At 37.6% G+C, this 26,502-nt stretch overlaps 1 protein-coding gene across 3 annotated transcripts in view; it reads left to right on the top strand.

Moving 5' to 3' along the window:
• Nucleotides 1-26,502, top strand: part of GRIA2 (glutamate ionotropic receptor AMPA type subunit 2) — a 95,352-nt gene that overhangs the window by 63,727 nt on the left and 5,123 nt on the right. For all 3 annotated transcript variants that reach the window (XM_058657544.1, XM_058657542.1, XM_058657543.1), the window contains exons 7-12: nucleotides 9,469-9,636; nucleotides 9,912-10,016; nucleotides 10,704-10,814; nucleotides 12,330-12,536; nucleotides 13,001-13,371; nucleotides 17,694-17,892. In XM_058657544.1, the coding sequence (XP_058513527.1) occupies nucleotides 9,469-9,636; nucleotides 9,912-10,016; nucleotides 10,704-10,814; nucleotides 12,330-12,536; nucleotides 13,001-13,371; nucleotides 17,694-17,892 (1,161 nt within the window). The remainder of the gene's footprint in view (nucleotides 1-9,468; nucleotides 9,637-9,911; nucleotides 10,017-10,703; nucleotides 10,815-12,329; nucleotides 12,537-13,000; nucleotides 13,372-17,693; nucleotides 17,893-26,502) is intronic.

Below are 26,502 nucleotides of genomic sequence, written 5' to 3'. Positions count from 1 at the left end.
TTAGAAATATAAGTGCTCTGTTTTATGAAATCAAATCATGAATCATTAAACGTTAGGTCCTAGTACGTCAGCAAACCAGACTCATGTTTGTATTCTTTTAATTTGGACATGATGAAGTCTTTATTGGTTGATTTGTGTTTTATTCTGTGTATATCCATACGTATGTCTCCATTTCTAAGCATCAAACACCCCAGCTATTGAGAGAAAGATGATTCACGCTTCTTCTGTTTGGTGACCTTATGGAGAATGTGAGTTCAAGCCTGGCTAACAGGTTTGAGGAGTAAGCAAATTGAAGGTGGGGATAATATTCAGATCCTTTGTGAAAACTGAGAAGAACATGCAGAATGTTTTCAGATATGTAGTAACTTTAATATTTTTATTCTGAACTGGACTGCATATGAGTTAATCAGCAATAAAGCTATTTCAGTTAACTGTCATAGTTGCACCTGATCACATAGCCTAAGTTGTTTGACTATAAATTTGGATCTCGCTGTCACTTTGAAGTTCTCTCTGTTTGGTGTATAAATGGATCTTTTTAATTTCAGGAAAGCATCCCATAGGATGTTAAAGAATAGCACTGAGTTAATTTTTCCTAAAAACTAGGTGACTTCCTTTGATGACCTCGATTCAGCCTTGAGGTATTGTTTATAGCACGGTCTAGTGGTAGCTGCTTTTACAACACATAGACCCTCAGTTAGTGTCAGAGGAAGTCTCTGTCTGGACCCAGTAGACATGTAACCACTGATCCTGCCCTGTGGAATCATAGCCTCCCATCTCCTAAGAAACTGTCGTGTTGGGCTCTGTGATAATGTGTGCTTGTGGCATTCATCCACATGCTCCTAGGGACCGCTCCAATAGTTATCATGTTGCCTCCCAACTGCTGCCTACTGTGAGAAGCACAAAAGCAAGGGAGATATTTTTTTCTTACAAGTTGTACCATTATTCAAGTTCATGTATCATGCATCAAAACGCAAGGTGACTACGGGCCAAGAGATCTTTGGGAAAGCAGTCTCTTCTCTATCTTTGCACCAAAACCTAGTGCCAAACCTTGAGAATCTGTGTGATGATCTTTCTTTGTTCTCTACTTGGTGTTGCATTTTCCTCCCATAAAGGTCTCCTTTTGGGTTACTTTTGCCAATTTTCAAGAAGATTATGATGTGTCTTCGTTGTCAAGTGTTGCAAAAGACATAGTTTAGGAAATGATGAACTTTAAGCTGTAAATCATTTTCTAATTCTGTGTCCAATGAGCCCTTCCATACCATATAAAGATGTACATTAATTTTCAGGTAGTTGTGAAGACTAAATATTTACTAAGAATTTTCACAGCCTTGGATGCCAACAAAAGCTAGTTTGTCTCACACCGTATTTGCTAAGTTTAGAGAATCTGAGCCAGTTGCCAAGGTCTATTTCAGTTTCAACGTTTGTAAACCTTTATGTCAATTCCAGAGCTATATTTTATAACATCTTTCAGATTTGATAAAATTTTGAAATCTGTGGAAAGAATGCATCTTTCAGTAGGAGTTCAAACTAATACAGATATATAGTACTCGTAAACTACTTGTGCAAGAATGAAACATGTTTAAACAACTGAAAAATGTTGGCTTCTACCCTAGAGAGCCCATAGTCAAACAGAGGTGATTACACACAGGTAATCAAATGTAGTAGAGAAGAATGACTCCCAACCATACAGTTCCCTGCCTATAATTAGGATCCTGTGAACAAGAGAGGCCAAGAAAAGGCTTCAACAGCAGGGATAACCTGAGTTGGGTTTTGCATGTGGTTGGGCAGAGGAGAGGGACAGGTGATGTGTAGGAAAGAAAAACATGCACAGAGATACAAAAATTAGTCTCCCATAGTTTCCTAATTCAAGAAAATTTTATGCAATAAGCCTAAATAAAATGGAAAGAAGTGTCCAAATATAGCATATTTTAATAGCCATCAAATGTGTTTCAATGTCTAAAGCTTATTTATTTTGAAAGAATTTAGACAGGAAGGGAGAACAAAAAGAGAAAGTGTGCGAGGAAGAGCAGAAGAGAGAGACGAAAGAGAGAGAGTAAAACAGAGTGGGAGAGACCGCCCATCACAGGCTCTCTACCCGCATGGCCGCAGCATCCGGCACTAAGCCAGGCCTCCCCTGTGGATGGCAGATCCAAATAGTTGGGTCATGTTTCACTGCTTTTTTTAGGCCACTGATAGGGAGCTGCATCAAAAGTGGGGCAGCCAGCACCTTCAGAGTGTGCTGGCACTTCAGGGGGCAGTTTTACTAGCTACACCAAAATGCCAGCCCCTAAATGGCAAAATATCTGTAGTGTTCTATACTATTACAAAACTAAACAGAATCGTGACAGTGAGATTTTAAATCTCACTTTCCCTGATTTGACATTCATTCATTCAAGTATCTTTCATTATGTCAATATAGGTTTATTGAATATCTAATTGATAGCTGGTCTTGTTGTAGGTATCAGAGAAAAGCCAGAATTCTGACCTACAGGCAGTGTGTGGTCTGCAGGCCACGAACAGGCAATTACTTGATAGCATTGATGTAAACTGTCTTAGAGCAGTCCGCACACCCTGGAGTCTTTGAATTGGCTGTACCATGTTTTTGGATTGTTCTTCCTTTCAGTTTGTTCATGTATAACCTACTTGCATTTTTTCTGACTTTAATCAAATGGTATCTGCTCAAGGAAGCCAACGCGGGTTCCTGATGTACAACTGGAGTCCGTACCATAGCCTTGTCAGCCAGTTCCCTTCCTCGGCTCCAGCATCTGCTTCCTTCTGACCTTCTAGTGCCTGGTATTTTATTACCAATGCAGTGATTCCAGTATTCATTTTCTCCTTTCTTCTGCTTGAGAGTGTCATTTTTTTTTTTTTACTTTTCCATTGATTTATCTCAAGTGCCTGGAATAAGGTAGCTACGTAATGAAGCCATCTCAGATGAACCACCAGAGGAAAACAAAGCAAAGGTTACCTGATGTCTCCTGTACGATGCTCCTCATTTTTGTTTGAGAGAAAGAAGTTTCCTGGAAGAAGCAGCATGACCTTTGAAACTGAAAAGAGAGACAGGGATTAGCACGGAGCATATGAACTATCTACCATGCAAGAAAGACATAAAATTTTTCCTAAGGCTGGAGGCTAAGTAGCAATGTTTTCACAATGTTGAGAAAACATACTTTCACAATGTCCAGGTCATGTGCACTCTGTGAACATACTAAGGAAGTTTTTATCTTATCCTGAAGCAGCAGGGAAGCCCTGGAGGAGACTGCAAATCGTGACTTCAAGGCTTCTCTGGGCATAAGAGGTAGCAGGGAGTACAGACTGGGGCAGGTAAGGTTTTGGAAGATGTCACAAATAATCCAGGCAAAATACTGCATATCTGAATTCTGGTGGTGACAAGGAGGTGAAGAGGACTCGGCTAATTGGTCACATTTGCCATCTGTCCTAATGTCTCGATTGACAAGCAATCCTAATCATTATAAAAGTCATAACTAATCATATGTGATGTAGTTTCATAAATTCAGGGGAGAGATACGAGTGGATTAAACAAGACTCTGAAAGATCGTCTGCCTCTTTTGTGTTTGCTTGTCTCTGCATTTCACAATGTAATGTGCACACATTATACCTGCAATAGGGAGTTTTAAGAAATGATGAATATTGTAAAACAGAAGGAAGTAAACACTTGGATATTATCAAACTTCTGAGAAAGAAAAACTATGAAGTTTTCATTATGGAATCTGACAGGATATTGTGCTGTTTTTCGATTTGCTTGTCATAGAAAACCTTTGAGTTACTTTATCTGATGAGACTTTCAGTGACTTTGACCTGACTTGACCCATTTCATACTCTGAATTTCATGTCACAATGAAAAAGAGCACTTTAACTTCCTTGCAGGATTGTTCTAAAGAGATTATAAAGATGATTTTGCACTATCTCAAAAATACTTTGCAAATATTCATATCCTTAGAAAGATTTTTTAGTTTTTTATTGTCTCCAGTAATTTTCAACATTACTTTATATTGTTGGCTATCTTGTAATTTGTTATCTTGGTGCAAGTCTGTGTCTTTTTTGTTCTGATGGCATTTCGGAATTCAAGAATGATACAGAGCTGACATTCCTGTGGCATTTTCACTGGCGGCTTTCCCGTAAGAATCTCACAGGACATGGCAAACAACTTCACACGCACACTCAAACTTTCTTAATTGCTGTCCTTGGAGAGTTATTAGCCATCTCTGAAAATAGTATCGTCTTTTTCAGTCCAGTAATTAGCACCATGTATTAAATAGTACCCTGGTGGCCTAGTGGAATTGGTTCTGCTTCTTGAGCGTTTCAACTGACCAAAATCTCAGCTGAAACATTGCCATTTGTTATTTTACCAACTGTGGTCTACATATCAGACACATTTTCAACTTTCTGAGGTGTGCATATGACAGATACATAAATCCTTATGTTAAAAGACTGCTGGCTGTAAACTTTCATATATTGCAAAAATTAATACAAAGATGCATATAGTAGACCATTAAGATGTTACAATAAGATGCATTTTTAATATTTACAATTAAAATGTTTGAAACCTGAGCTCATTTCCACATTTCTTTTCCTGGGAAGGGAACAGATACACTTTTCAGGGTAGGCGATGGCTGCAATTTCTCCTGTCTGTAATGTCATGACTTCTGGAACTGACAATTTAATCACCCAGTGAAACATGTTTCACATCTCAGCAGATTCCCTGACACCATAGGAAGTCCTGGGTCTCAGCATGTAGCGGCCAACTGGAAGACATTACTGATCTACAGGTTCCAAAATTACATCCTAAATTACCTGGAACAATACGTAGTTTTCTTTTGTTGTTATTTTGTTTCTGATGGGAAAAGAAAAAAGCATGAGGGCTTCCACCTTGTTGGAAGATGTGTAGGAGGAAGTCGGGGAGAGTCATGGCAAAGAAATGACCTCCAACAAATGTCTTTTCCCTTGGCTGAATGTAAGCCAGATTGCAACACACACTTTTTGCCCCCTGTTCTGGTGAATACTATCCTCTTACTCTGAAAATTAGACTACTTATGTGATTTAGGATTTCTGAATATGTAAGTGTTGACCCTTAACAAAAATCTTTTCAGTCAAAGTTAATACCCAGGATAAATTGTTAAAATATTATATTTTAAATGTATTCCTTTGAAATGAAGATTTTTTTACCACAGATGGAAATTATTTTGAGTATGTGTTAACAATAATAAAGGATGTTGACTTTGGTTTCTTGCCCATGGAACTCTTCTTCATCTTTGGAAGTGGGATAGAGCTTGAATCCTTACCAAGGCTGCATCCTTTTTATGAAGATTTCATGCCTTTCGGCAGTGAGATTTCAAAGGGCACATGTTTAAAATGCTTTCCAGTAAATTAAAGATGACCTTATCCCAGACAGCAATTTTCTAGAGGGTATACTGCAGTTGAATTTAAAATTAAGACAAGTGAATAATTTTAAATTTATAATGTATTTCTCACATCCTCATTTCCTGTTACTGGATCTGATTCTTTGTGATTACTAGGAACTAAAAATAAGCACAAGGTTCCCTAAGATTTTTTCTCATAAATTTACTTACTCTTGCTGTATATCATCATTGTTTAAACTAATGATAATTATTGTTTACAACAAAAATTGAGATTTCTATTATATAATATCCTCTTGGGAAATATCCTTCTATGTATAATTTTAACTAAATAATTGATGTTTTCTTAAAAATGAGTATATAATATGTACTTGGTCACAAAATATTTACTATCTCAGTGTATGTCAAATGAAAGCCTGCTTTTATGGAAAGCAATGGGTATTAGAGAAAAATTTAGAGAATGATTAGTTTGGGAAATGATGATTATATAAGCTGAGTTTTTATTGTAAAATTTCTCAGAGCCTTTAATATTACAGACCAACTTGAAGAGCCATCTCTGATCTTATTAGAATACAGAATTCTGAATATCAGGAATAGTAGACTGGCTGGTATTGAAGCACTGTAATATCAAACATCAATATAGGTAGAAATAATCATTTTTAAAAGCAAATCTAATGATCAATAATAACATTTTTAGCATGTTTTATAACTAGTCAAGCTTCTCATATCCACTGATTTGTTCTGGCATTTGCTAAATTAGATGGCCAGCCATCTTGGTGTGCCAGGGAATGGGAAGTTGCCTGAAACTCTGTTCCCAAATCAAATAGTCCTTGCTGGCTGAGCAGTTGTTGACATTTATTGCTTCAGAATCACAGAGCTATAGATTCAAATCCCATATGCTGCATCCTTTAGAAAACAAAACTTGCAGTGAATTATATCATATAAAACTTTATGACTTGGAAATTTCACCTCAAAAACTGGAATCAAAATATATTACATGGAGTTGTAAAGGCAGTTCGAGGACACCAGTGGCTCAAACTGGCCACCTGATGATGAGGGCACGCTGGGCTCTTTCTTCCTATCTTCCTCAACAGTCTTCTCAGACACCTGGTTTTGCTTACTTCACTAACAATCATTAGGAACAAATATTTTAGTTAAGTAGCCCAGGACCGCAAAACCGAAAATGATAAAATCTGGCCTTGAACCTGCCATTTGATGCCAAGTGCAATGCTTTTTCAACCCAGACTAAACAAACTTCAAAATTCCAACATATTTGGTAACTTCTTCAAAATATTTGAAGTTTAATCTTTCTGTTTTGGTTATTTTTTTATTATGATGTGGAAAACATGCTTCGGAAAAAATGTCATCATTTTGATTAACCATGCCATTTTCTATGACAATTCCTATGTCATAAATTTGAGCTATACAGAACTTTTTTTTTCACATCTCTTGCGGGCAAAACAGAGGGAGAGAGAGAAAAGTACTTTGTAGTACTGATCCAGTACTTGTCCAGTACTGGTATGATACATCAGTGATTACACAAATGCATTATTAAATGGTTTGGCTAGTAATTTTTCAATTTAACATGCATGTTTAGAATGTGTATTTGATTTTTATAGTACAAAAGCAAGTCTCAATAAAAATATAAGCTTTAAATGAAATTTTTAAAATTTGGAAAATGGACTCTATAAGCAATTTCCCCAGAGTTCTCCGTGGGAGGATGTGATGTGATGATAATGTGGCACTGTGGAGTTTAATTACACCCTCTGAAATGTGAATGACCAGCACAGCTGAGGGATTTCAGAAACCATAAACACAAAGGCACAGGGATAAGGCATTTGTTTCCAGTGAAGAGGATCATTCCATTGCCCACATGTTTCCTTCCAAATAATAAGTGTCCAGTTCCAGGAATGGTAGAACATAACCGAAACAGTGAACTACCCAATCAAAACTGTGGACGTTATTTCTTTAGAAAAACCAAAGAGCCACACGTACAGAACAGAGATGAGTAGGAGCTCTGGATCCAGACACAGTTGATTTTCTTTCAGCCCCAAATTGTGTTTCTATGATTGTGATTTTTAATTTAAAATGAGAATGGGCTTGTGTCTTACTTAGATTTGAGCATTTGACAAAGGTTGAAAGGCCGTTTTTGTATGCCCATGCTCGGAACCGTCCTCATGATGTGCTGTGTGGATTTGACAGTTTCAGTCCATTAAATGGAATCCTGCTTTTTAGTATGGTGCCCTGTCGTTCACAGTCCTCCAAAACCGTCAGTAGATGACACTATCAATTTCTTCTGGTGATGTGTACAAAGTGCATCAATGACGATTTGGGATTTTGGCAACTATGAAAATTTTTAATATGTTTTAAATTTTTTGAGCATTTATTTTTATTCATTTTTATTTGAAAGACAAACAGTAGAGAGAGAAAGGAGAGATTCCATTGGCTCATCACAAATGGCTGCAACAGCCAAGGCTGAAACAATCAAACTCCAGGAGCCTGCCAACCAAATTTCCTTTTTGTGTGGTGGGGATTCAAATATTTGGGCCCATCCTGCTGCTCTGCCTAGGAGCATTGGTAAGGAGCTGTATGGGAAATGAAGCAGTGGGCACGCAAACCAGAACTCTTACGAAATGCCAGCGCTGCAGTCTGTGACAACACGCTGAGTCCCAATGTGAGCCCTGTACATTCACCTTATTCCATTTAGGTTCAGTGGCAGTGAGCTGACTGCTTTATAAGAAAGCAAACTGACCAGTGCAATTTCCTTCTTGGAAAACAGGAACCTAAGTCTGTGGAGTAGATCTACTCTGATTGGACATAGCCTAATTCTCTCTAAAAACTCTTTTCTCTGCAGACTCTCCTCTTGTCCTCTTGCTCCCCTTCCTCGTTTTTCTCCTCCTTCCTCTCTTCCTCCTCCTTCTCTTCCTGGTCCTGTTTCATCTTTTTGAAGGAAAGGGAGTTGACAGGCAGGGAGAGAGACAGACAAAGAGAAGAACTGAGAGCTTCAGCTTCGCTGCTGAAATGGCCGCAGTGGCTGCAGCCAGGAGCCAGGAGCCAGGATCTCCATCCTGTTGCAAGTGAAGGGTGGGGACTCATGTGCGTGAGCCATAACCTGTTACCTCCCAGGGTACCCATGAGAAGGAAGCCTGAATAGGGAGAGAAACTGAGACAGGAACCCAGGCTCTCTAATATGGGATGTGGGTATCTCAAGTAGTGCCTTGACTGCAACACTCAAGCTTGCCCACAAAATCCTGTCTTAAGTAGAAGTAATTTAAAATACAGTAATATTGGAGACCAGTGTGGGGGCCTATCGGGCTAATCCTCTGCCTGCAATGTCATCAACACATACGGGGACCAGTTCTACTCCTGGCTGCCTTACTTTCAATCGAGCTCCTTGCTCATGGTTTGAGAAAGCAATGGAGGGTAGCCTAAAACCTTGGGCCCCTGCACCCATGCACAAGACCTGCAAGAAGCACTTACTCTCAGCTTTGGACCAGCACCCACATGGCAGACCTGGACAAAATTTCTGTCTTGCAGTTTCAGATCAGCTCAGCAAACAGCAGCTTAACCTACTTTTCCAGGACACTGGCTTCAGCATAGGATGTGAAAGCATGCAGAACAGGAGGTTTGATGGTTCTTTTCCATGATTAGCAGGGTCACCTCAGGATCTGAAACAAACCTTACCTAGACTACCGCACACATACTTGTCCGTTAGCAACACCAGGACTGAATTAGAGACCAAGACCCTGAGACTTTTTTTTTCCAGATCAACTAGAGAAAATTCCTCTGGACATTGAATAAATTGTTTCTAATTTGATCATTTGAAGATTGTCATTGCATTTCATGAAGTGATGCTCTAATTGAGATATTGATGCAATAGCCATAAAAGCTCTCACTTGAAATGGCTGATATTAACACAATATAAAAGTTTTTCACTTCTCTTTGGTTCTTTGGTTTCTAGACTCAGACATTGTGTTTAGAGCCTGGCAGGTTTCCAGGTGCTTGATGGCAAGCAACTGCAGAGTTAAATGCATCATCACTGAGTTTCTGAACTTTCTGCTGTTCTTATCAAGTGTGTGATCCTTTCTAGTATACGTCCGCTCTGACCTACGATGCCGTGCAAGTGATGACAGAGGCGTTCCGCAACCTTCGGAAGCAAAGAATAGAAATCTCTCGAAGGGGCAATGCAGGCGACTGTTTGGCAAACCCCGCGGTCCCCTGGGGACAAGGTGTGGAGATAGAGAGGGCCCTCAAACAGGTCAGTCATTCAACTGGAGCTGAGGGTTGATGTCCTATAAGGATTCTTGGTTCGTCTTCCAGGCACTATTAGTCATGTTTATTTCATCTCTCATACTTAACATGCAGTCGGCGTTGTTACCTAACAACACAAAGGTGGGCTGAAGAGGGAAGAGAGAACTGATCTGTGTCATTTTCTTGACATGACCCCAGAAACAGTGTTCTGTACAATCTGTATCTTAGTTGTGAGAAAACCACAATCCTGTGATTTTTTTTGTGTGTGTGTTTCTTCCTTAGGTTCAGGTGGAAGGCCTATCAGGAAATATAAAATTTGACCAGAATGGAAAAAGAATAAACTATACAATTAACATTATGGAACTCAAAACTAATGGGCCCCGGAAGGTAAATCCTTAGTGACTTAGTGACAGGTGTCTGAGAGAGAGGAATCAGCCCACCTCTCATCTCCCCCTTCAAGAGTGACTTGGAGAGGATTTTCAAGGATAGACTTTAAAAACCATCAGAAACAGATGCATCTGAAAATAATTTTCTAAAGCAAGCCTATTCATTTCTTGTATCACTGAAATGTCATCTTAGTGATAACTGTAAGTAGAACTACTCTACAACTTTTCAGACTAGAGTGGGAAAAGACTTTAATGAAAAGGGAAAAATATTGCTAAAGGCTGATGTTCAGAAAAATAAAGAAAACTGGTAAAATGAACCAAGGAACTGTTCAATTCAGCACCTTTTAACTGCCAAGGCTAAATGTCATTGTTTGGATTTTATTTATATTTCTCTATGATCTCATTCAAATGGATTGTTCTTGGAAAATGTGAAAAGGTGGACATGAAGATACAATCTAAAGAATTATTTTTGGCTTGCTATTTTTCTTAGCTCTGTTCCATGGTTCCAAGCCTACTTGGGTTTACACAAAAATATACATGGACATAGAGATGAATAGATGAGACAGATTTCTGTTTAGAAGTCCAGTTCACATAGTTTTGAATTCAAATGTAAGTTTTAAAAATAACCCCTTATTTTCCTGTGTGCAGTGATTCACACTTGTATCTACCTGCTGTGTGTGTCTTTCAGATTGGCTATTGGAGTGAGGTGGACAAAATGGTGGTCACGTTGACTGAGCTTCCTTCAGGAAATGACACCTCCGGACTGGAGAATAAGACTGTTGTAGTCACCACAATCCTGGTAATTTAGCTACCAACAACTGTGTTCTTCATTTTTGACTGTAAAAATTATTTTCTCAGGAGAGTTGACACCTAAGTTCTAGGACTATATCTACATTATCTTATTCATCTAATGTAACCTTAGTCCGGTACTTTATTAAAATGAGTATGCATGCTCCTGCTAATAGACTCTGAGGGGTCTCTGTCCTCTTCACACTCCAAGCTAGCCTGACAGATGATTCAGACACTGCCAAGGGACTGGGGTGGCAGGTTAAAGAGGATTTCTCATTGTTCCTCAAGTGTTCGAACTTTTGCTTGTCTTCCGTCTCTGAATAGATTCTGTCTTTCAATTGGCTATCAGGTTTAATAATATTGGCTACTTCTTTTTCTTCATAGTACAAGTTAGATTCCTTACATATGGGGATAATTTATTGCCCCTCTTTTTACCTGATATTCTAATGCATGATTTGGTGCACAGCCATTGTACAATAAATGCAGTATTTAGTGGCAGGGGGTATATTGAGTTACATCTTGAACACCTAGGCTTTGGTTAGATGCAAAAAAGATGTGAATCATCACCAACTTCTGTTGGTGAAATTAAATGGGGAAAACAAAGTTCACCACAGGGCATGGTTTTGTGGCAAAGCAATTTTGTTTTGTTTATTTAGCAGTGAGGTAGTTTATTTATGGGAACCATTATCTTAATGATATTGATCCCCAAATATATACAGGCTAATAAGGGTTTTGGATGCAAACACTAGTATGCACCTAAGAACGTATTAAGAAATTTAAGTTAGTGATACATCTGAAATTTTCTGACTTCATTGTGCTATTGAGAAAAACTACCTTGATGAGGCCCAAATACCACTGGTGCCCCTTCACAGTGGAAGATATTGAATTGTGCTGAGCCACTTTTTCTCCTACTGATTCCCGCTTAGGTTTTCTGGGTTAAACTATCTTATGTCTAACCTGTGGCATTAGGTTGGTTTATTCTAGGTTGGTTTACTTTACAAAGTGAAATTTAAAGCTTATGAGGATAAAATCCATGCATTATCACAACCATGATGCTTTCAGACTGCCTGTCATTGGCCAGGAGTCTCATTTCCAAATGTAACCACTTCTGGCAGCAATGACACAGGCTAAGTTGGTTCTTGGTGTTGTTGCAAATCGAACCTAGAATAAACCTATGGAAAAAATGAGTAAAATACATATTGAGTATCAGTACTCCCAGACAAAGCCCAGCAACCACAAGCTTGGTAAGAGGACAGGCTAACAGTTTGTGATTTTGAGTCTCTGACTTACCCCAGTATACATACTTTCAAGTCATCCTAGTGAAATATAATGGCTGGTATTTGGGGACCCCTTTTCAAAAGTGTCATTCATATTTTTCTCAGTTGATGTTGTCCATCATCTAGGTTTTACATTGTGTCTTGCTACCAGGTCATTATTAAATCAGAATATATGGTTCAATAATACTACTTTCTGGCACAGCTGTTTTAATTGGCTAAAGCTGATTCAGTTCTGTCTTTCCATTCAGGAATCACCGTATGTTATGATGAAGAAAAATCATGAAATGCTCGAAGGCAATGAACGCTATGAGGGTTACTGTGTTGATTTGGCTGCAGAAATTGCCAAACACTGTGGGTTCAAGTATAAGTTGACGATAGTTGGAGATGGCAAGTATGGGGCCAGGGATGCAGACACGAAAATTTGGAATGGGATGGTTGGAGAACTTGTCTATGGGGTAAGTATAGCTCTTTCCACAGATCAAGTTGTTCAATTTTAATTCATTGACCAGAATGCCCACTCCCTCCCAGCAAAGCGTTTGTCTCAGGCTTTTGGTTTTTCACATGTCTCTAGAAATTCCTAATTCCTTGTGAAATGTTAGAACCTGAAGCCAGAAGTAAACATGTAGATTAGCAGGCAATGCTTAGTTCATCTGTCTTGATGCCTATGTGCTAAGTGTACTCTGCAAAAGGCAGTAACAGCATAGATGCAAGATAGATGGGGAATTATAGTCAAGGCGAATGAGTATGATATTTATTTACAAGAAGGAGTGAGATTTGGGAAGCAAATCACATTTCATGTATTTTTGACAAGGGCTCTGCTAAGAACATAGTGGTCTCTACTTTGACCCAATGATGTCACCAACGATACCTTTGTGAACTTGACTCCAGATACTATGACTTTCCTTTCTTTCCCTTGCAGAAAGCTGACATTGCAATTGCTCCATTAACTATTACTCTTGTGAGAGAAGAGGTGATTGACTTTTCAAAGCCCTTTATGAGCCTCGGGATCTCTATCATGATCAAGAAGCCTCAGAAGTCCAAACCAGGAGTGTTTTCCTTTCTCGATCCTCTAGCCTATGAGATTTGGATGTGCATTGTTTTTGCCTACATTGGGGTCAGTGTAGTTTTATTCCTGGTCAGCAGATTTAGCCCCTACGAGTGGCACACTGAGGAGTTTGAAGATGGACGAGAAACCCAAAGTAGCGAATCAACTAATGAATTTGGGATTTTTAATAGTCTCTGGTTTTCCTTGGGTGCCTTTATGCAGCAAGGATGCGATATTTCGCCAAGGTTGGTTACTCACTTGCTTTAACTTTGTGCATTTTAGGTCTCAAGTGGATATTCATGGTGTTTATGAATTCACTCCAAAGAGGTAACCAGCTGCCGGCTCCTTGTCCAAATAGCGAGGAATCTAAGGGACATGCTTTTACTGTCGGCATAAGCCTGTGAAATATCTGAGCAATATTCCTTGAATGTTGAGCATATATTTCCCTGGTGAAATTATACACACCATGGAGAGGCTAATAAAATGCATAAGGTTCCTATCATTCCATGCCTTCTTGGAGGGGTACCGTGTTTTTGCTGCATATTCTCATTTACAGCCATGTCTGTGTTGATCCACAGACCTGTATATGGGAAAATGGGCAACATTCCTTAGTAATTACAAAAGCAACAACTTTTGATACAACACTTCATTAACACACATTTCATCTCTTCTCCCCATCACTAGCTCATGAAAACGATGTGAAACAGACACTATGGGATTTATTTTTAAGAACAGGCTGCTGGATTAAAAAGAATTTGTGATAACGTATGATTCATGTATCTAGAAATACACCTACGAAACTAAAGATTCGTTACAAATAGCTATACCATAGTGGATGATAATGCATCTACATCATTGAATAACCTCCTGCACTCTGTCATCATTATCTGTTAACATCCACAGTGGAATGCCTAATTAGAATCACGTTACAAAGCACAGATTGTTTTCTTGTGTTACATATATGGATAAGAATGATAAGCACATTTGGCATTTCAGAAGAGTAAGTCATGCTCATTCTGGTTAATTAACGTTTGAAGCCAAAGTTTTGATTAGTTTAGGGGCACATGTTTGACTCAATTTGAGCTTGGTTACCTTGCTTGGATTATTAGGCATACATGTTACTAACTAATAAAGGAGGTGCTTTTTCACAGATGATGTTATTATGTTGCTAGTTCTTGAGCACTTTTGGGAATAGTGAGTCAAGTTTTTAATCTAATAAAGAGCTATATGAACTCAAAGCATTCTTATTTTCTGGCCTGTTTAACATATTTCACCAAGAGAGGTGAAGCAAATACATTAAACAGAGATTTTCAAAGGCTTCATCTCTAGGAGTTGGCAGTTACAGTGATAGAGAATGTAAAAATTTACGTAAATCTAAAACATCATGGTTCCATCACATCCCCGGTGCCTTTTCTGTAGGATTGCACTGATTTAAACACGCCCGTGGAATTTACTTGACATGGCAAGTGTATATGTACATGTAAATTTCACCTTTGATAAAATATATAAGATTCAGCTGCTGTATCTAATTTATCTGATTAACTTAAAGACATGATGATACATCTCTATTAATAGGGGGAAGAGAATAAAAATTGGGGGTCCCAGGTAAAATTTTAACTCAAAAGATACTGAGGAATGGTTTAACTGTGCTAAGACATTGTTACCCTAAGTCTGAGATGTCGCCCATTATCCTGGGGTGATATAAACTAGGCAGTGTCTTTTAGATTAGTGGTGAGAAGTGAACAGGAATTCATTACATAAGAGACAGTCTATATTGGCCTGCATTTGCAGACAGAACCCTTGCATTGTCGGCTGTGTTTGCTATGCATCATGACACTCTGAGGAGCCGATTCCCATGAGGGGCGAGAGCACAAAGCACACATACCACATCCCACCATGACATAGAGATGCCTTCCCGTCTGTGTTACCCCACATCCCACCATGACATAGAGATGCCTTCCCATCTGTGTTATCCCACATCCCACCATGACATAGAGATGCTTTCTTGTTTTCGCCAAGCCTGCTTCAAAGATAAGGTTTGTTTTCTTTGCTTTTGATTTCAACCATGAATCATGACTCACTACAATTTCATAGGTAATATATATTTTTTTCCTGGTAAGATAAACAGATTTCAGAAAACACATTGATTGCTACCTTTTTTAAAGTTTGAGTGTATTCAAACAAAATTTGTTTTATTTAAGTAAGGGATACAGATTCTTTTACTTTTACACATGCATTTAAAAATTGAACATGATACAGAGCACTGGCAAATTAAATAGAATTTCTAATTAATTGTATTTTCATAATTGAAAGATAGGTAACCCAAAAGAGCAGAGCCATTTGTGATCTTGAAAAGATATGAAGTGCAGTGATGAAGTTATCAATGACTTTTAAATATTTTAAGATTATTTATAATTACTTTGCAAGTAAAATACAATAGAATTGTACCCTACTGTTAACACATTTGTAAGATGATCTAGAACTAGATATTTGCTTGAACTTAAATTTACACTCTCTTCAATTCTACAATAGGGCTTTTGAAAAACAGGGCCATAGGAACCGGGAAAGCTTATTTATTTATTTGTTTGTTTGTTTGTTTGTTTGTTTATTTATTTATTTTTACTCTCCTATTGGCTTCTGTTTCTCTCCTGAACATCTCTAAAGTTCTTAAGTGAACACAAAAATATGTACAGATTTTAAATAATTCTTAGCAAGAATTAAAAGGAATAACAGCATACAGACATTTATTTACGCCTTGTTAAAAAGTTTGGTTTTAATTATAGAAATCATTTTTGTCTGTCATCGCACAATTAAATTGATTTGTCTCTCTGCCTACTATTCTCAGAAATGCTTTCAGAACCATGAAAGGATACTTGAAAACATACAACAGTAAATAATGAATTCTTTAAGGACTTTCCACTTTTGAATGATTTAATCTCTTCAGTATACTTTCTGAGATATCTTGTACATTTTAATCAATTGGCACATTTAATTCCATTAAATTCTTTGTAAGTACTGGAATAGAGAACAGCTTATGATTTTAACTTGTCTTTATTTTGACCACTGAAATAAATGTAAAGTATGATTCCTAAACATCTTAAACTTACATGCTATGTGAAGAGTCAAAGGCAACTGTCATGTAATCAACTTTTAAGGGATTTGAGCAGTCAGGGTCTAAGTCGTCTCTTAAGTACTAGGTGCACCATGCACTTTTATCTTCATTGTGATAGAATAAATAGTGCATACTGGGAGAGTGATTGCTTGGAAAACATACGTGAAATTTATTTCAGAATAGAAGTGAGCTGCATGTAGCTTTTTTCTATCATATCCTATTTATTTAATTCTTAATATTTCTTTGAGATATGTGATCAAGGTTATTACATTGTGCTTGGTTATCACTGCTATTTCTTTCTCTTTCTATACATTTAGTAATTTCTTATTTTTTCTGTTAAAATTAGAAGCTTTCTCACCCTTTTATCAATGTTCACGTAGTTTATTATATAAACACTGAAAAAGGTTTTGAAATTCTTTTTTTTTATCAAAAGGTCCTGTTCTTATTGTTAACTATTAATTTTCTTGTTGTTAATTAAGTTTAGGCCATTCTTGATCTATATTTGCTCACTTGAGCAAATTTAATAGAGTTCTCTACAATAGAAAATAGTTATTTTATAGGTTAATATTACTCAAATTATTTAATGATGTGCAGATTTCCACTAAGTCATTCACATTATAACACATATATTTAAATAAGTCTACATTTCTGTATTTACCTACTTTAGATTTTTAAAGCAGAGTTGTAGAAAATCTATTAAGCATTTGCAAAGCATTGTGTATAATAATTTATCAACTCAGTAATGCTGGTAGGAGTTGAAGCCCAGGTGAGGATTTACATGTCTAATTTATTTTCTTCAGGTTTTCTTAAAGCAGGAAATACAACGAAACAGTCACAACAGTTCCTTCTCTGCAGGCATCTGATTTATATTCATTGAGAATTATATTTTGGGTCTCATTAAATTTTTCATTTTTCTTTTCTATATTTTCTTTAATATCTGTGATTCTGCATACGCAAAAACCTAATGAATTGGCATTTTGAAGCTTTGCTGATCGAATTAAGCAGAGGATTTTCTTCGCATTTAAAGCTATACTTGCAGTATATGCTTCTGGCGTTTTAGTATTTTATTTTGTTTGAGAGTATTTTGGGAGTGCTGCTTTAACCGTTTTTCATCTTTCTTATGTCATGAGTGCATACAATACGATGCTTACTGTATTATTACTTGTTCATTTTTGAAATGGCTTCATTATGGGATTTCAGATCATAACTGGGAATTATTACTGCGAAAGAATGCCAGGAGTCTGAAATTTTGACCTCTGGATGCGTTATCAATTCTAATCACGTTTAATAATCCCCAGGTTCATTACCTAGTGCATAGATTGAAAAGTATACAATACAAAAGCATTGAATGAAATATTCCCCTAACGAGTCAATATTTGCATAGTACTGCTAACTTGTTTTCTTGTATTAGGTCATTCATTTCACTTTACAAATCCATTTCATACTTGTTATTAGATCCCTCTCTGGGCGCATTGTTGGAGGTGTGTGGTGGTTCTTTACGCTGATCATAATCTCCTCCTACACGGCTAACTTAGCTGCCTTCCTGACTGTAGAGAGGATGGTGTCTCCCATCGAAAGTGCAGAGGATCTTTCTAAGCAAACAGAAATTGCTTATGGAACATTAGACTCCGGCTCCACTAAAGAGTTTTTCAGGGTAAGACACTCTGCTGTGTGATCCCCCTAGTGTTTTACTTTTCTTTTCCTAAAATGCAGCCTGTTAAAAAGTTGCTCTCACATCGGTGGTCTGTACGAAGCTCTAACTCCACATGTGTTTCTGTTTTTGAACCTGTCTCTATCCCTGTCCCTCTCTGTAACTCTGTCTTTTTTCTAATGATTGATTCCTCAAGAGAAAAACTGCAATGCTAAGAGAAAATATGTTTTATTTAAAAAAGTCTCCCTTTTTAATCAAACTTGAAACACACTTAACTTCTTAAAATAAAATGTGTGGCTTTGTTTGATTTTAAATAAATGATTGCATCGATTTTGTGTACTTTGACCAGCCTGTGTTCAAACCAGTAATGTTAATTTTGTGTCAAGAAGCAGATCTGTTCATATGTGAAAATCACGAAGTTTATGCAAGCTTCCTAAGAAAGATAGCTGAAAAGATCTCCAACTTCCCAACTTTTAAGTTAGAGAGCATAAATGTACAGTATCTACTGGATGTAGGTTTATCTTTTTTTTTTACTTATGGCTTTGTGTTCTCTGCTGTCAGCATTATTTTATTTCATTTACTACTAATTTTATAGAAGAGTTTGCCTATTAGAATGTTGAAATAAATAACACTTGAATAGATTGGTTAAGAACCTCAATATAAATGAGAAGTTGAGGTTTGTCTATCACCAGGGTTTTGTGCTCTGATGCAAGAATACATATTCAAATTTTTGCTTGTTTTCTGTTCCAAGGTTCAGTACCTAATTGCACATGGATTAAAAAATTGTTATTTGCTCATCTTTCAAGTTCTAACATTTATGTCTCACAATATGACTTAATTCAAGTTTTTCAGAATTTGTAATGCTCTGCTACAACTAGCAATTTTGTTAGTTGTACTTTTTTGGCCTACTTTTATGCTATCATGGAATGCATCAAGTTAATTGCTATTGATATCACAGTAAGAACTTAGAATTCTGCATCAGGGAGTTGATCTGAGAAGTTAGATTATCATTATTTAATGATAATGCAGCAGCGTGCTTTTGGCTTAGTAGTTAAGACACCTGTTGATATGCCCACACTATATATCAGAGGGTAGGTTTCAAGTCTTGTATAAAACTCCTAGCTCCAATTTCCTGCTAACAGGAATACCCAATGAAACTATGCTGTTTTTAGACAGCTTCTCAGACTATGTACAAAGATTAGAAAGAATACAGATGTTAGCCATACTCATATATAGTGTTAGTGTAGCCATTGGTTTCCAGAGTGAAAAGACCTCAAAAGAGGTTGTCCAAATGTACATAGCATAACATAATTGGACTGCTTAGAATTAAATTAATTGACATAATTCCTTTAAAAGCAGTACTTTTTTGTCTCTCTGTGTTATTAAAATATCCTGCATATATTAATGTGTATTGTCATTTAGATGGCCCCTACTTATTTAATGCTCTCCCTATATTTAAATTTGCCTCCCAATTATTCTTATCTAGCAATAATACATGATAATCTCTTTACTGATATGCTGTAAAGAACAGATTTCACCAACTTGAGATTGTACTTGGTCCTCATTTGTTTCTGACTGATAATGATTTCTCTTCCACAATCATCTGTGTTCCCTATTTCTATGAAGGCAGAAATATAAATGTCTAGGCTTCTCTGTATTAGTACACGCACACAAGCATCTATAAGATCCTTTGGAAACGAAGTAATTCTTGCCATATGTATTTCTATATGTGTGGAAATCTCAAAAGTAGATCCTTTAGAAACCGATCCCCATTGCTAAAATGTTTGGTTTCTGAAACGGGAAGCACTGGATAAAGGCTAAGTGTGAATAAGCAGTCAGTAAATATCATGATATGCATATGCTACACGTCACTCCTGCGTGGTTAGTCACCTGCACTGTGTACTTCTCTCCTCTGGCTTGATGATGGCAGAGCAAGGCAAGCAGATGATGGCTCTTGTGTGGCCCAGCCTTCCTGAGATGATCCAGAACAAGCTGAATTCATTTCCTCTCTCTTTGGCAGCTTTCCTTTCCCTGACATTTTAATTTTCTCACCATTTCACAGAACATCTGATGAATCATGGACTTCCTAAGGTCTGTGAGAACACACTTAGCCTAAGCTACCTGGAGACTGGCTGCATCCTCCCCTTTCAGTTGATTCTGATGGGGCAAACAGAGAAGGAGAGAGCCACATTGTTCAAGAATTAAAATTCTTCACTTCAAAAATAATCGTTTAGTGTAAGCGCCATGTGATTCATTCAGCTCTCAAACCTCATGTGTATAGAAAAATAAGGACATGTAGAGGAAACCATATTGAATTGGGATTTTTTTAAAAAAAGATTTATTTATTTTACATCAAATGTCAGAGTTAGAAGAGGGAGAAGCAGAGAGAGAGAGAAAGAGAAAGATCTTCCAGTCACTGGCTAATTCCCCCAAAGTCTGCAGCAACCTGAGCTGCGCCAGTCCAAAGCCGGGAGCAGGAACCATTCTCTAGGTCTCCCAGTTGGGTTCTGGGGCCCAAGAACTTGGGCCACCCTCCACTGGTTTCTCAGGCCATAAGCAGGGAGCTGGATGAGAAGTGGAGCAGCCAGGCTATGAAGTTGTGCCTGTATGGGATGCTCGTGCTGACAGAAGGAGGATTCGCATGTTATACCACTTTGCCAGTTCCTAGCATGTGCTTTTGGAGATTGCAGTGCAAAGGGAACCTTAGCTTGCCAAAACGTGATGGTGGCTACAAAGCAGTAGTTTTCCCCCAGGATGAAGGCAGGATTTTGATCATTCTCATCCCATACCTATTCCTCATGAATATCACCGGACCTTTTAACCCCATAGCTGTGTCCTACAGAGATCTCCTTTGCCATGCATAGACCAAATAGCTTTACTCCAACCAGGTTACAAGAAGTTTTATATTAATGTCCTTTTCTCAATACCAGCACACCAAGAAAACATTCAATCCACCAGGAAAGATGAAAACAATGCAGAAATAACAGAATTGTTGTTCCAGAACCCTTTAAAATCTCTTATTTAGATGCTTCAGAGAGAGAAATTTCAAATTTTATTGTATAGATATATTAGGTAATTTAATGTTTAATTCACTGTGTTCTTTCCTTAAGAGTCTCTGCCTACCTTTGTTGGATTTTGTGCACCAATTGCTATGGTATTAAACAGGCTAGCATGGTACAATCATTTAAATGTCAGCTAAATATAAATATTATTGATAAAATTTAGGGAGTTCTATAGTAAGATTTTTTGATACATAAAAGAAAATGTGAGGGGTCTGCGTTGTGACATGGTGGGTTAGGCTGCAGCTGCTTGTGGTCATGCCTGACAACAGAGTGCTGGTCCAAGCCCTGTTTCCTCTGCTGATGTTCCTGGGAAGGTAGTGGACGATGATGCCAGTACTTCAGCTCCTCTCAACCCCATTTAGACCCAGATAGAGTTCCCGGCTTCTAACTTCAGCCTGGCTGGGTCCTGACTGTTGTCACCATTTGGGGAATTGACCAGCAGTTAAAAGATTTCTCTTTTTACCACTTCTTCTCTCCATGTTACTCTGTCTTGCAAATAGCTAAGTAAATCATTTAAGCAAACACACACAAAATCACCCAGAATAATGGAAGCAATTATCTAAGAAATACTAGCTACACGTTGTTCAAATTGTTTCCATGAGCCCTTTGTATGAATTTTGAGGTTGAATGCCAAGATTTTATATTCTCTAGCCTCCTAGGCAACACTTAAATTGGAGGGGACACCGATGATTTTTGTCTTAAATATGTTGGTTAGAATTAAGCAGTGCATATTACAAGGAAAACAAAACTTAAACAATACATGAGGTATGTAGAAATTAAATACACTATGTATTAAAATTATCATCACATTACTTTTTGTATTTTAAAGACTTTTTAAAAAATGTTATTTGAAAGAGTTGCCGAGAGGGAAAGAGGCAGGCAAAGAGATTTTCTACACGTTGATCTGCTCCCCAAATGAATGCAATGGTTGGGGCTGCGCCAGGCTGAAGCCAGGAGATAGGCGCTTCATCGAATTCTCCCACAGCAGCAGCAGTGTCCCAGACACTTGGATCATCTGCTGCTTCCCGTGGCCCGTTATCAGGCAGCTGGATCAGAAGTAGATCATCCAAGACCTCAGCCCACTGTTTGTATGGGATCCTAGTGGGGCTGTCACGGGTGACAGATTAACCCGTATGTCATGCTTAATTTTAATGTGGCAAGCATATTATAAAGAAACTACCTTTCCTTAATTATATGTGTAAAGTTCTTGCCCAAACTATGATTTTACTTCAATACTTTTCTTACCGGGACTTAATTCTCAACACAGTAAAACAAAAAGGAGTGAAGCTGAATCCTGTCATGTTGAACTCAAGGCTTAGTGATGCAATAACTTTGATCATTTTATCGGGATTTAAATCAGTGTCTTACAATTTTATTTTAGAATACAGTTCTATTTTCCACATGTGAGTTTAAAATACAGTCATTGAGAGTGAGAGAGGAGAAAGCACGGTTGCCTTTGATAGAACAATAAAATTCTTATCTATATGTCAAGGGATCCATCATGCCTAATGCATATTAATGTTATTTTGTCTGAGGGTGACTTTTCAATCATTTTTATTTTTTATGTTCTTTACCCTGAATTCCAAGGCCTTTGTTCCTTTGCTTTTTAAAATCAGATTCACTTCTCCTTCTAACTTCGAGCTAGTGTTTACTTCAGACCATTCAAAGAAACCTAGCCCTTCTTTTAAGCTTTCTGTTCTTTTCTTTTTGTAACCCTGGAATGCTGATGTGCCCTCCGAGAGCCGGGTAGCAGAACTGCACTAAAACAAATGGGGGCTAGTTCAAGGGCACAGGACACAGGGTCCCTGAGCATGCCTACTTCTTGCAAAACAAAATACTGTCCTGAAAAAGTGCTCTGTTACCATAAAGATGAAGCTTAAAGCCTTTTCAATGGAAATAGCCAATGCAAGCAACTTTTCTCTTGATTATATACAGCTTTCAATCGCTTAAACATGCACAAACTTAAATGTTCTATTTTTTAATACCGTTGCTGAGGTTGGAACAAGGAAGCTTAATTAAAGTATTTTGGAAGTCACTTGTAAAAATGCAGGTAAATTGTTTCTGGCACATGTTGGTTGCTCTATGAAGACTCTGTCAATTTAACCCAGGGGTTTAATTATAATGTACACCTCTATTCTGCTTGGATTAGAAGTACTATGACATTTACTGAGTAAACCAAGTAATTCTTTTTTTTTTTTTAAATTATTTATTATTTAACTTCAGTAGTTACATTGTATTATGTGACACAGTTACATAGATACTTGGGTTCTCCCTACCCCTCCCCAAACCCTCCCACCATGGTGGATTCCTCCACCTTGTTGCATAACCACAGCTCAAGTTCAGTTGAGATTTCCCCATTGCAAGCGTATACCAAACATAGAGTCCAGCATCTTATTGTCCCGTCAAGTTCAACGGCTTCTTAGGTATACCCTCTCTGGTCTGATGACAGAGCCAGCAGAGTATCATCCCAGTCAATTGAAAGTTCCAACATACCATCAGCAAAAATTTACATCATATGGAATTAATTGACATAGTAATGAGTAACCAATATGTTAAAAGTAAATGCGGGTTCCCAGCCACCTTCTGTGACCACCTCACCTATACTTCAATTTTAGTTTATATACAACATATAACACTGGAACACTTAGGGGTAGGCCCTCACTTCCTAAAAAAGACTCCAAAAGCAGTAGAAATCGAGACCAAAATAAACAATTGGGACCTCATCAAACTAAGAAGCTTCTGTACAGCTAGAGAAACAATCAATAAAGTAAAAAGGCAACCCACAGAATGGGAGAAGATCTTCGCACACAACATAGGTGATAGAGGGCTAATCTCCAGAATATACAAAGAGCTACAAAACAACCAAAATGTCAAAACAAGCAACCCACTCAAGAAATGGGCACGGGAAATGGGCAGACACTTCACAAGTAATTCTTTTAAGATTATTTATTTGAAAGGCAGAGTTAGAGAGCTGGAGAAGGGAGGAGAGACTAGAGAGCTGCTATCCCCTGGTCCATTCCCCAAATAGTGACAATGGAGGGGCTCGAGAGACTGCAACAAGCCTAGAGCTTCATCCTGGTTTCTTGTGTGGGTGTGAGGGTGTAAGTATTAGGACAACCTCCACTGTGTTCCTAGACATGTTGGTAGGCAAATGGATTGGAAGTGAGGCAGCTGGGACTGGAAAGAGTATCCATATGAGATACTGGTATTACAGGCAATGGCTTTACCTGGCAAGCCACAGCAATGGCTTCCCAAATAATCCTTAAATCTTAACTTGGCAGCATTGACACTCAATTCAATTTAGCTACAATTTTTATAACCACAATTTTTGAAATTTTCTATAAAATTAAAATTGACCTCCAAAACGTATTCATTGGCCCTAATTTTGACTTTAGTCATCATGAGCTTCTCTTATAAGCACATGAACTCTGACAGTGGTGTGTAACCCCCTCTTAAGTTTTCTCATTATTACTCCAAGAATTCTGTTATCCCTCTACTTTTTTTTAAATTATTTTTCATTTTTTTTCTAAAATACAGTTTTGTAGGCATTGGGATTACTCGCTTTTCCTTGCCTTTCTCCCTCTCCTACTCTTCCCCCATATTATTATTGCGGTATAGTCCTTTACTAACAGTTATAAGTTCAATATTCTGCTATTTATATACCTCTGTTGTACATTATTATTTGTTATGTTTTCAAACTGTTCCATAGAGCTTCCATGTCTTTGCAATAGAGTTTTGTCCTTGTTTTTCTTCTAGTTGTGGTATCTCAGTCTAAACTTGAATTGTATATTGAGGCTGATGCTCTAATAGAAAATCCAGATTCCAGATAAGAACCAGTCTTGTTACTCCTGTTCTTTGGGCACATTGTATTTAAGTGAAAAAAACAAAAACAAAAGCAAATTTCCCTTTCCTGGGATCATGTCTTCTCAAGTTATTCCAGTCACTATTACATTTTTCTTGTTGTTTTCGCTCACATACTTTCTACCTGACCCTCAAGATATTTTCAATAGAGTGCAGAAGGCAAAAACAAAGCCAGATCACCTCTGGCCTTCCTATCTTAGCACTTCCTTGATAAATTGTGCAGGTTTTGTTTTGTTTTGGCCTCATTGCTTTCATCGATTAGACTGGACTAATTTTTAAGCTAACAGTCTGCCTGAGGCACTAGAGAATATTACAGTCTTTCAAACCAATTCTGCTGCTTAATACCCAGGTTTTAGAATTGATTGCTTTTCTACACTCTAGTTGTTTTAATTGTTGTGTTTTGTAGGATACCAATATTTCTAGACATATTTACTTGTCCATTGATTTCATAGTAACATTTTTTTTTCTGTTGTTTTCAATGGAAATGGAGTGCACATCCTTTGAACTCTCAGGAAGAATGTCATCAGGCCCTTCCTGTTCTTCCAAGAACAGACATGAGAGTCAAATCAATAAAAATCAACAGAACTATATTCATGCTTTTAAGTTATCTTACTTGTGCACCTTCGGCCAAATCTGTTCAAATGACAATTCTGGAAAAGCAATGGTTAGGAAAACATACCACTAGTGTAGGGAGTTATTTGAATATCCCACCCTGGACCTGGCGCCATTTCATCTTCCTCACAGCTCACAAAATTTGCGCCGGTCTAGCTGTCCACCAATCACATGTGACTCGGCATTTCACCAGAGAATCTCACCACCAATCTCTCAATCCTGGCCACTCACCAATCATCCCCAGGCATTCACCTGCAAGCACCAATCCCCTGGGGCGGGCCTCAATCCTTCCCAATCCCTGCCCCCGACGCCTTGCAGGCAACCAGAATGACATGCGGGCCCTCAGGTGCAGCTCTGTCTCTCTCTTCTCCTTCCGGCTTCCCCTTTTTCCTTTCCCTTTTCCTCAATGCTCTACCACCACCTCCGTCCCGTTCCTGCCCCGCTGGAATAAATCTCTTGAGATACCTCGTTGCATCTGGTATTTTCGGCTTATGGTAAAGAACCAGGCTGCGGGAATTAACTGTGTGTAACAATAACGTAAAACTAGAACTGTTGTTTTAAATAACTAACAACTAGCTTTGTTCAAAAAGCAGAAAATGAACTAACATCTGGGAAACAAAGTATCTCTTTGAGTAGAACCTGGCTAATGGAAATTACTTTTATCCTGAAAGTGTCAGCAATGTATATTTAAATTTTAGATAATGTATAGGTTTTTGATAATACACAATTAGATCCTACATGTCTGTTCACTCAAAAAAATGTGTGTTATATTTTTATGTTGTAAGACATGTGAATCATCTATCAAAAAATGACCAATTTAACTTAATGGATTTCATGTACCTAGATTAACTAACACAAGTAACATACCAGTAAATCTTCTGGAATAATTTCAAACTGCAAATAAACAGCTCAAATAGCTCATTTCAAATATAGTAAATAACACATTTTTCTAGAGTACATTTTAAAATAATTTAATCTTAAAGCCAATACAGAAGTTTCATGAATGAAAACATAGCATTTCATTGCTAATTATTTAAAAATTTTCTGATGGTTATAAATGTTTATGAAGCATTTATGT

The sequence above is a fragment of the Ochotona princeps genome, chromosome 32, assembly GCF_030435755.1.
Source record: "Ochotona princeps isolate mOchPri1 chromosome 32, mOchPri1.hap1, whole genome shotgun sequence".
In the NCBI taxonomy this organism is placed as follows: domain Eukaryota; kingdom Metazoa; phylum Chordata; class Mammalia; order Lagomorpha; family Ochotonidae; genus Ochotona; species Ochotona princeps.
This window is presented reverse-complemented; position numbering and strand designations above follow the sequence as displayed.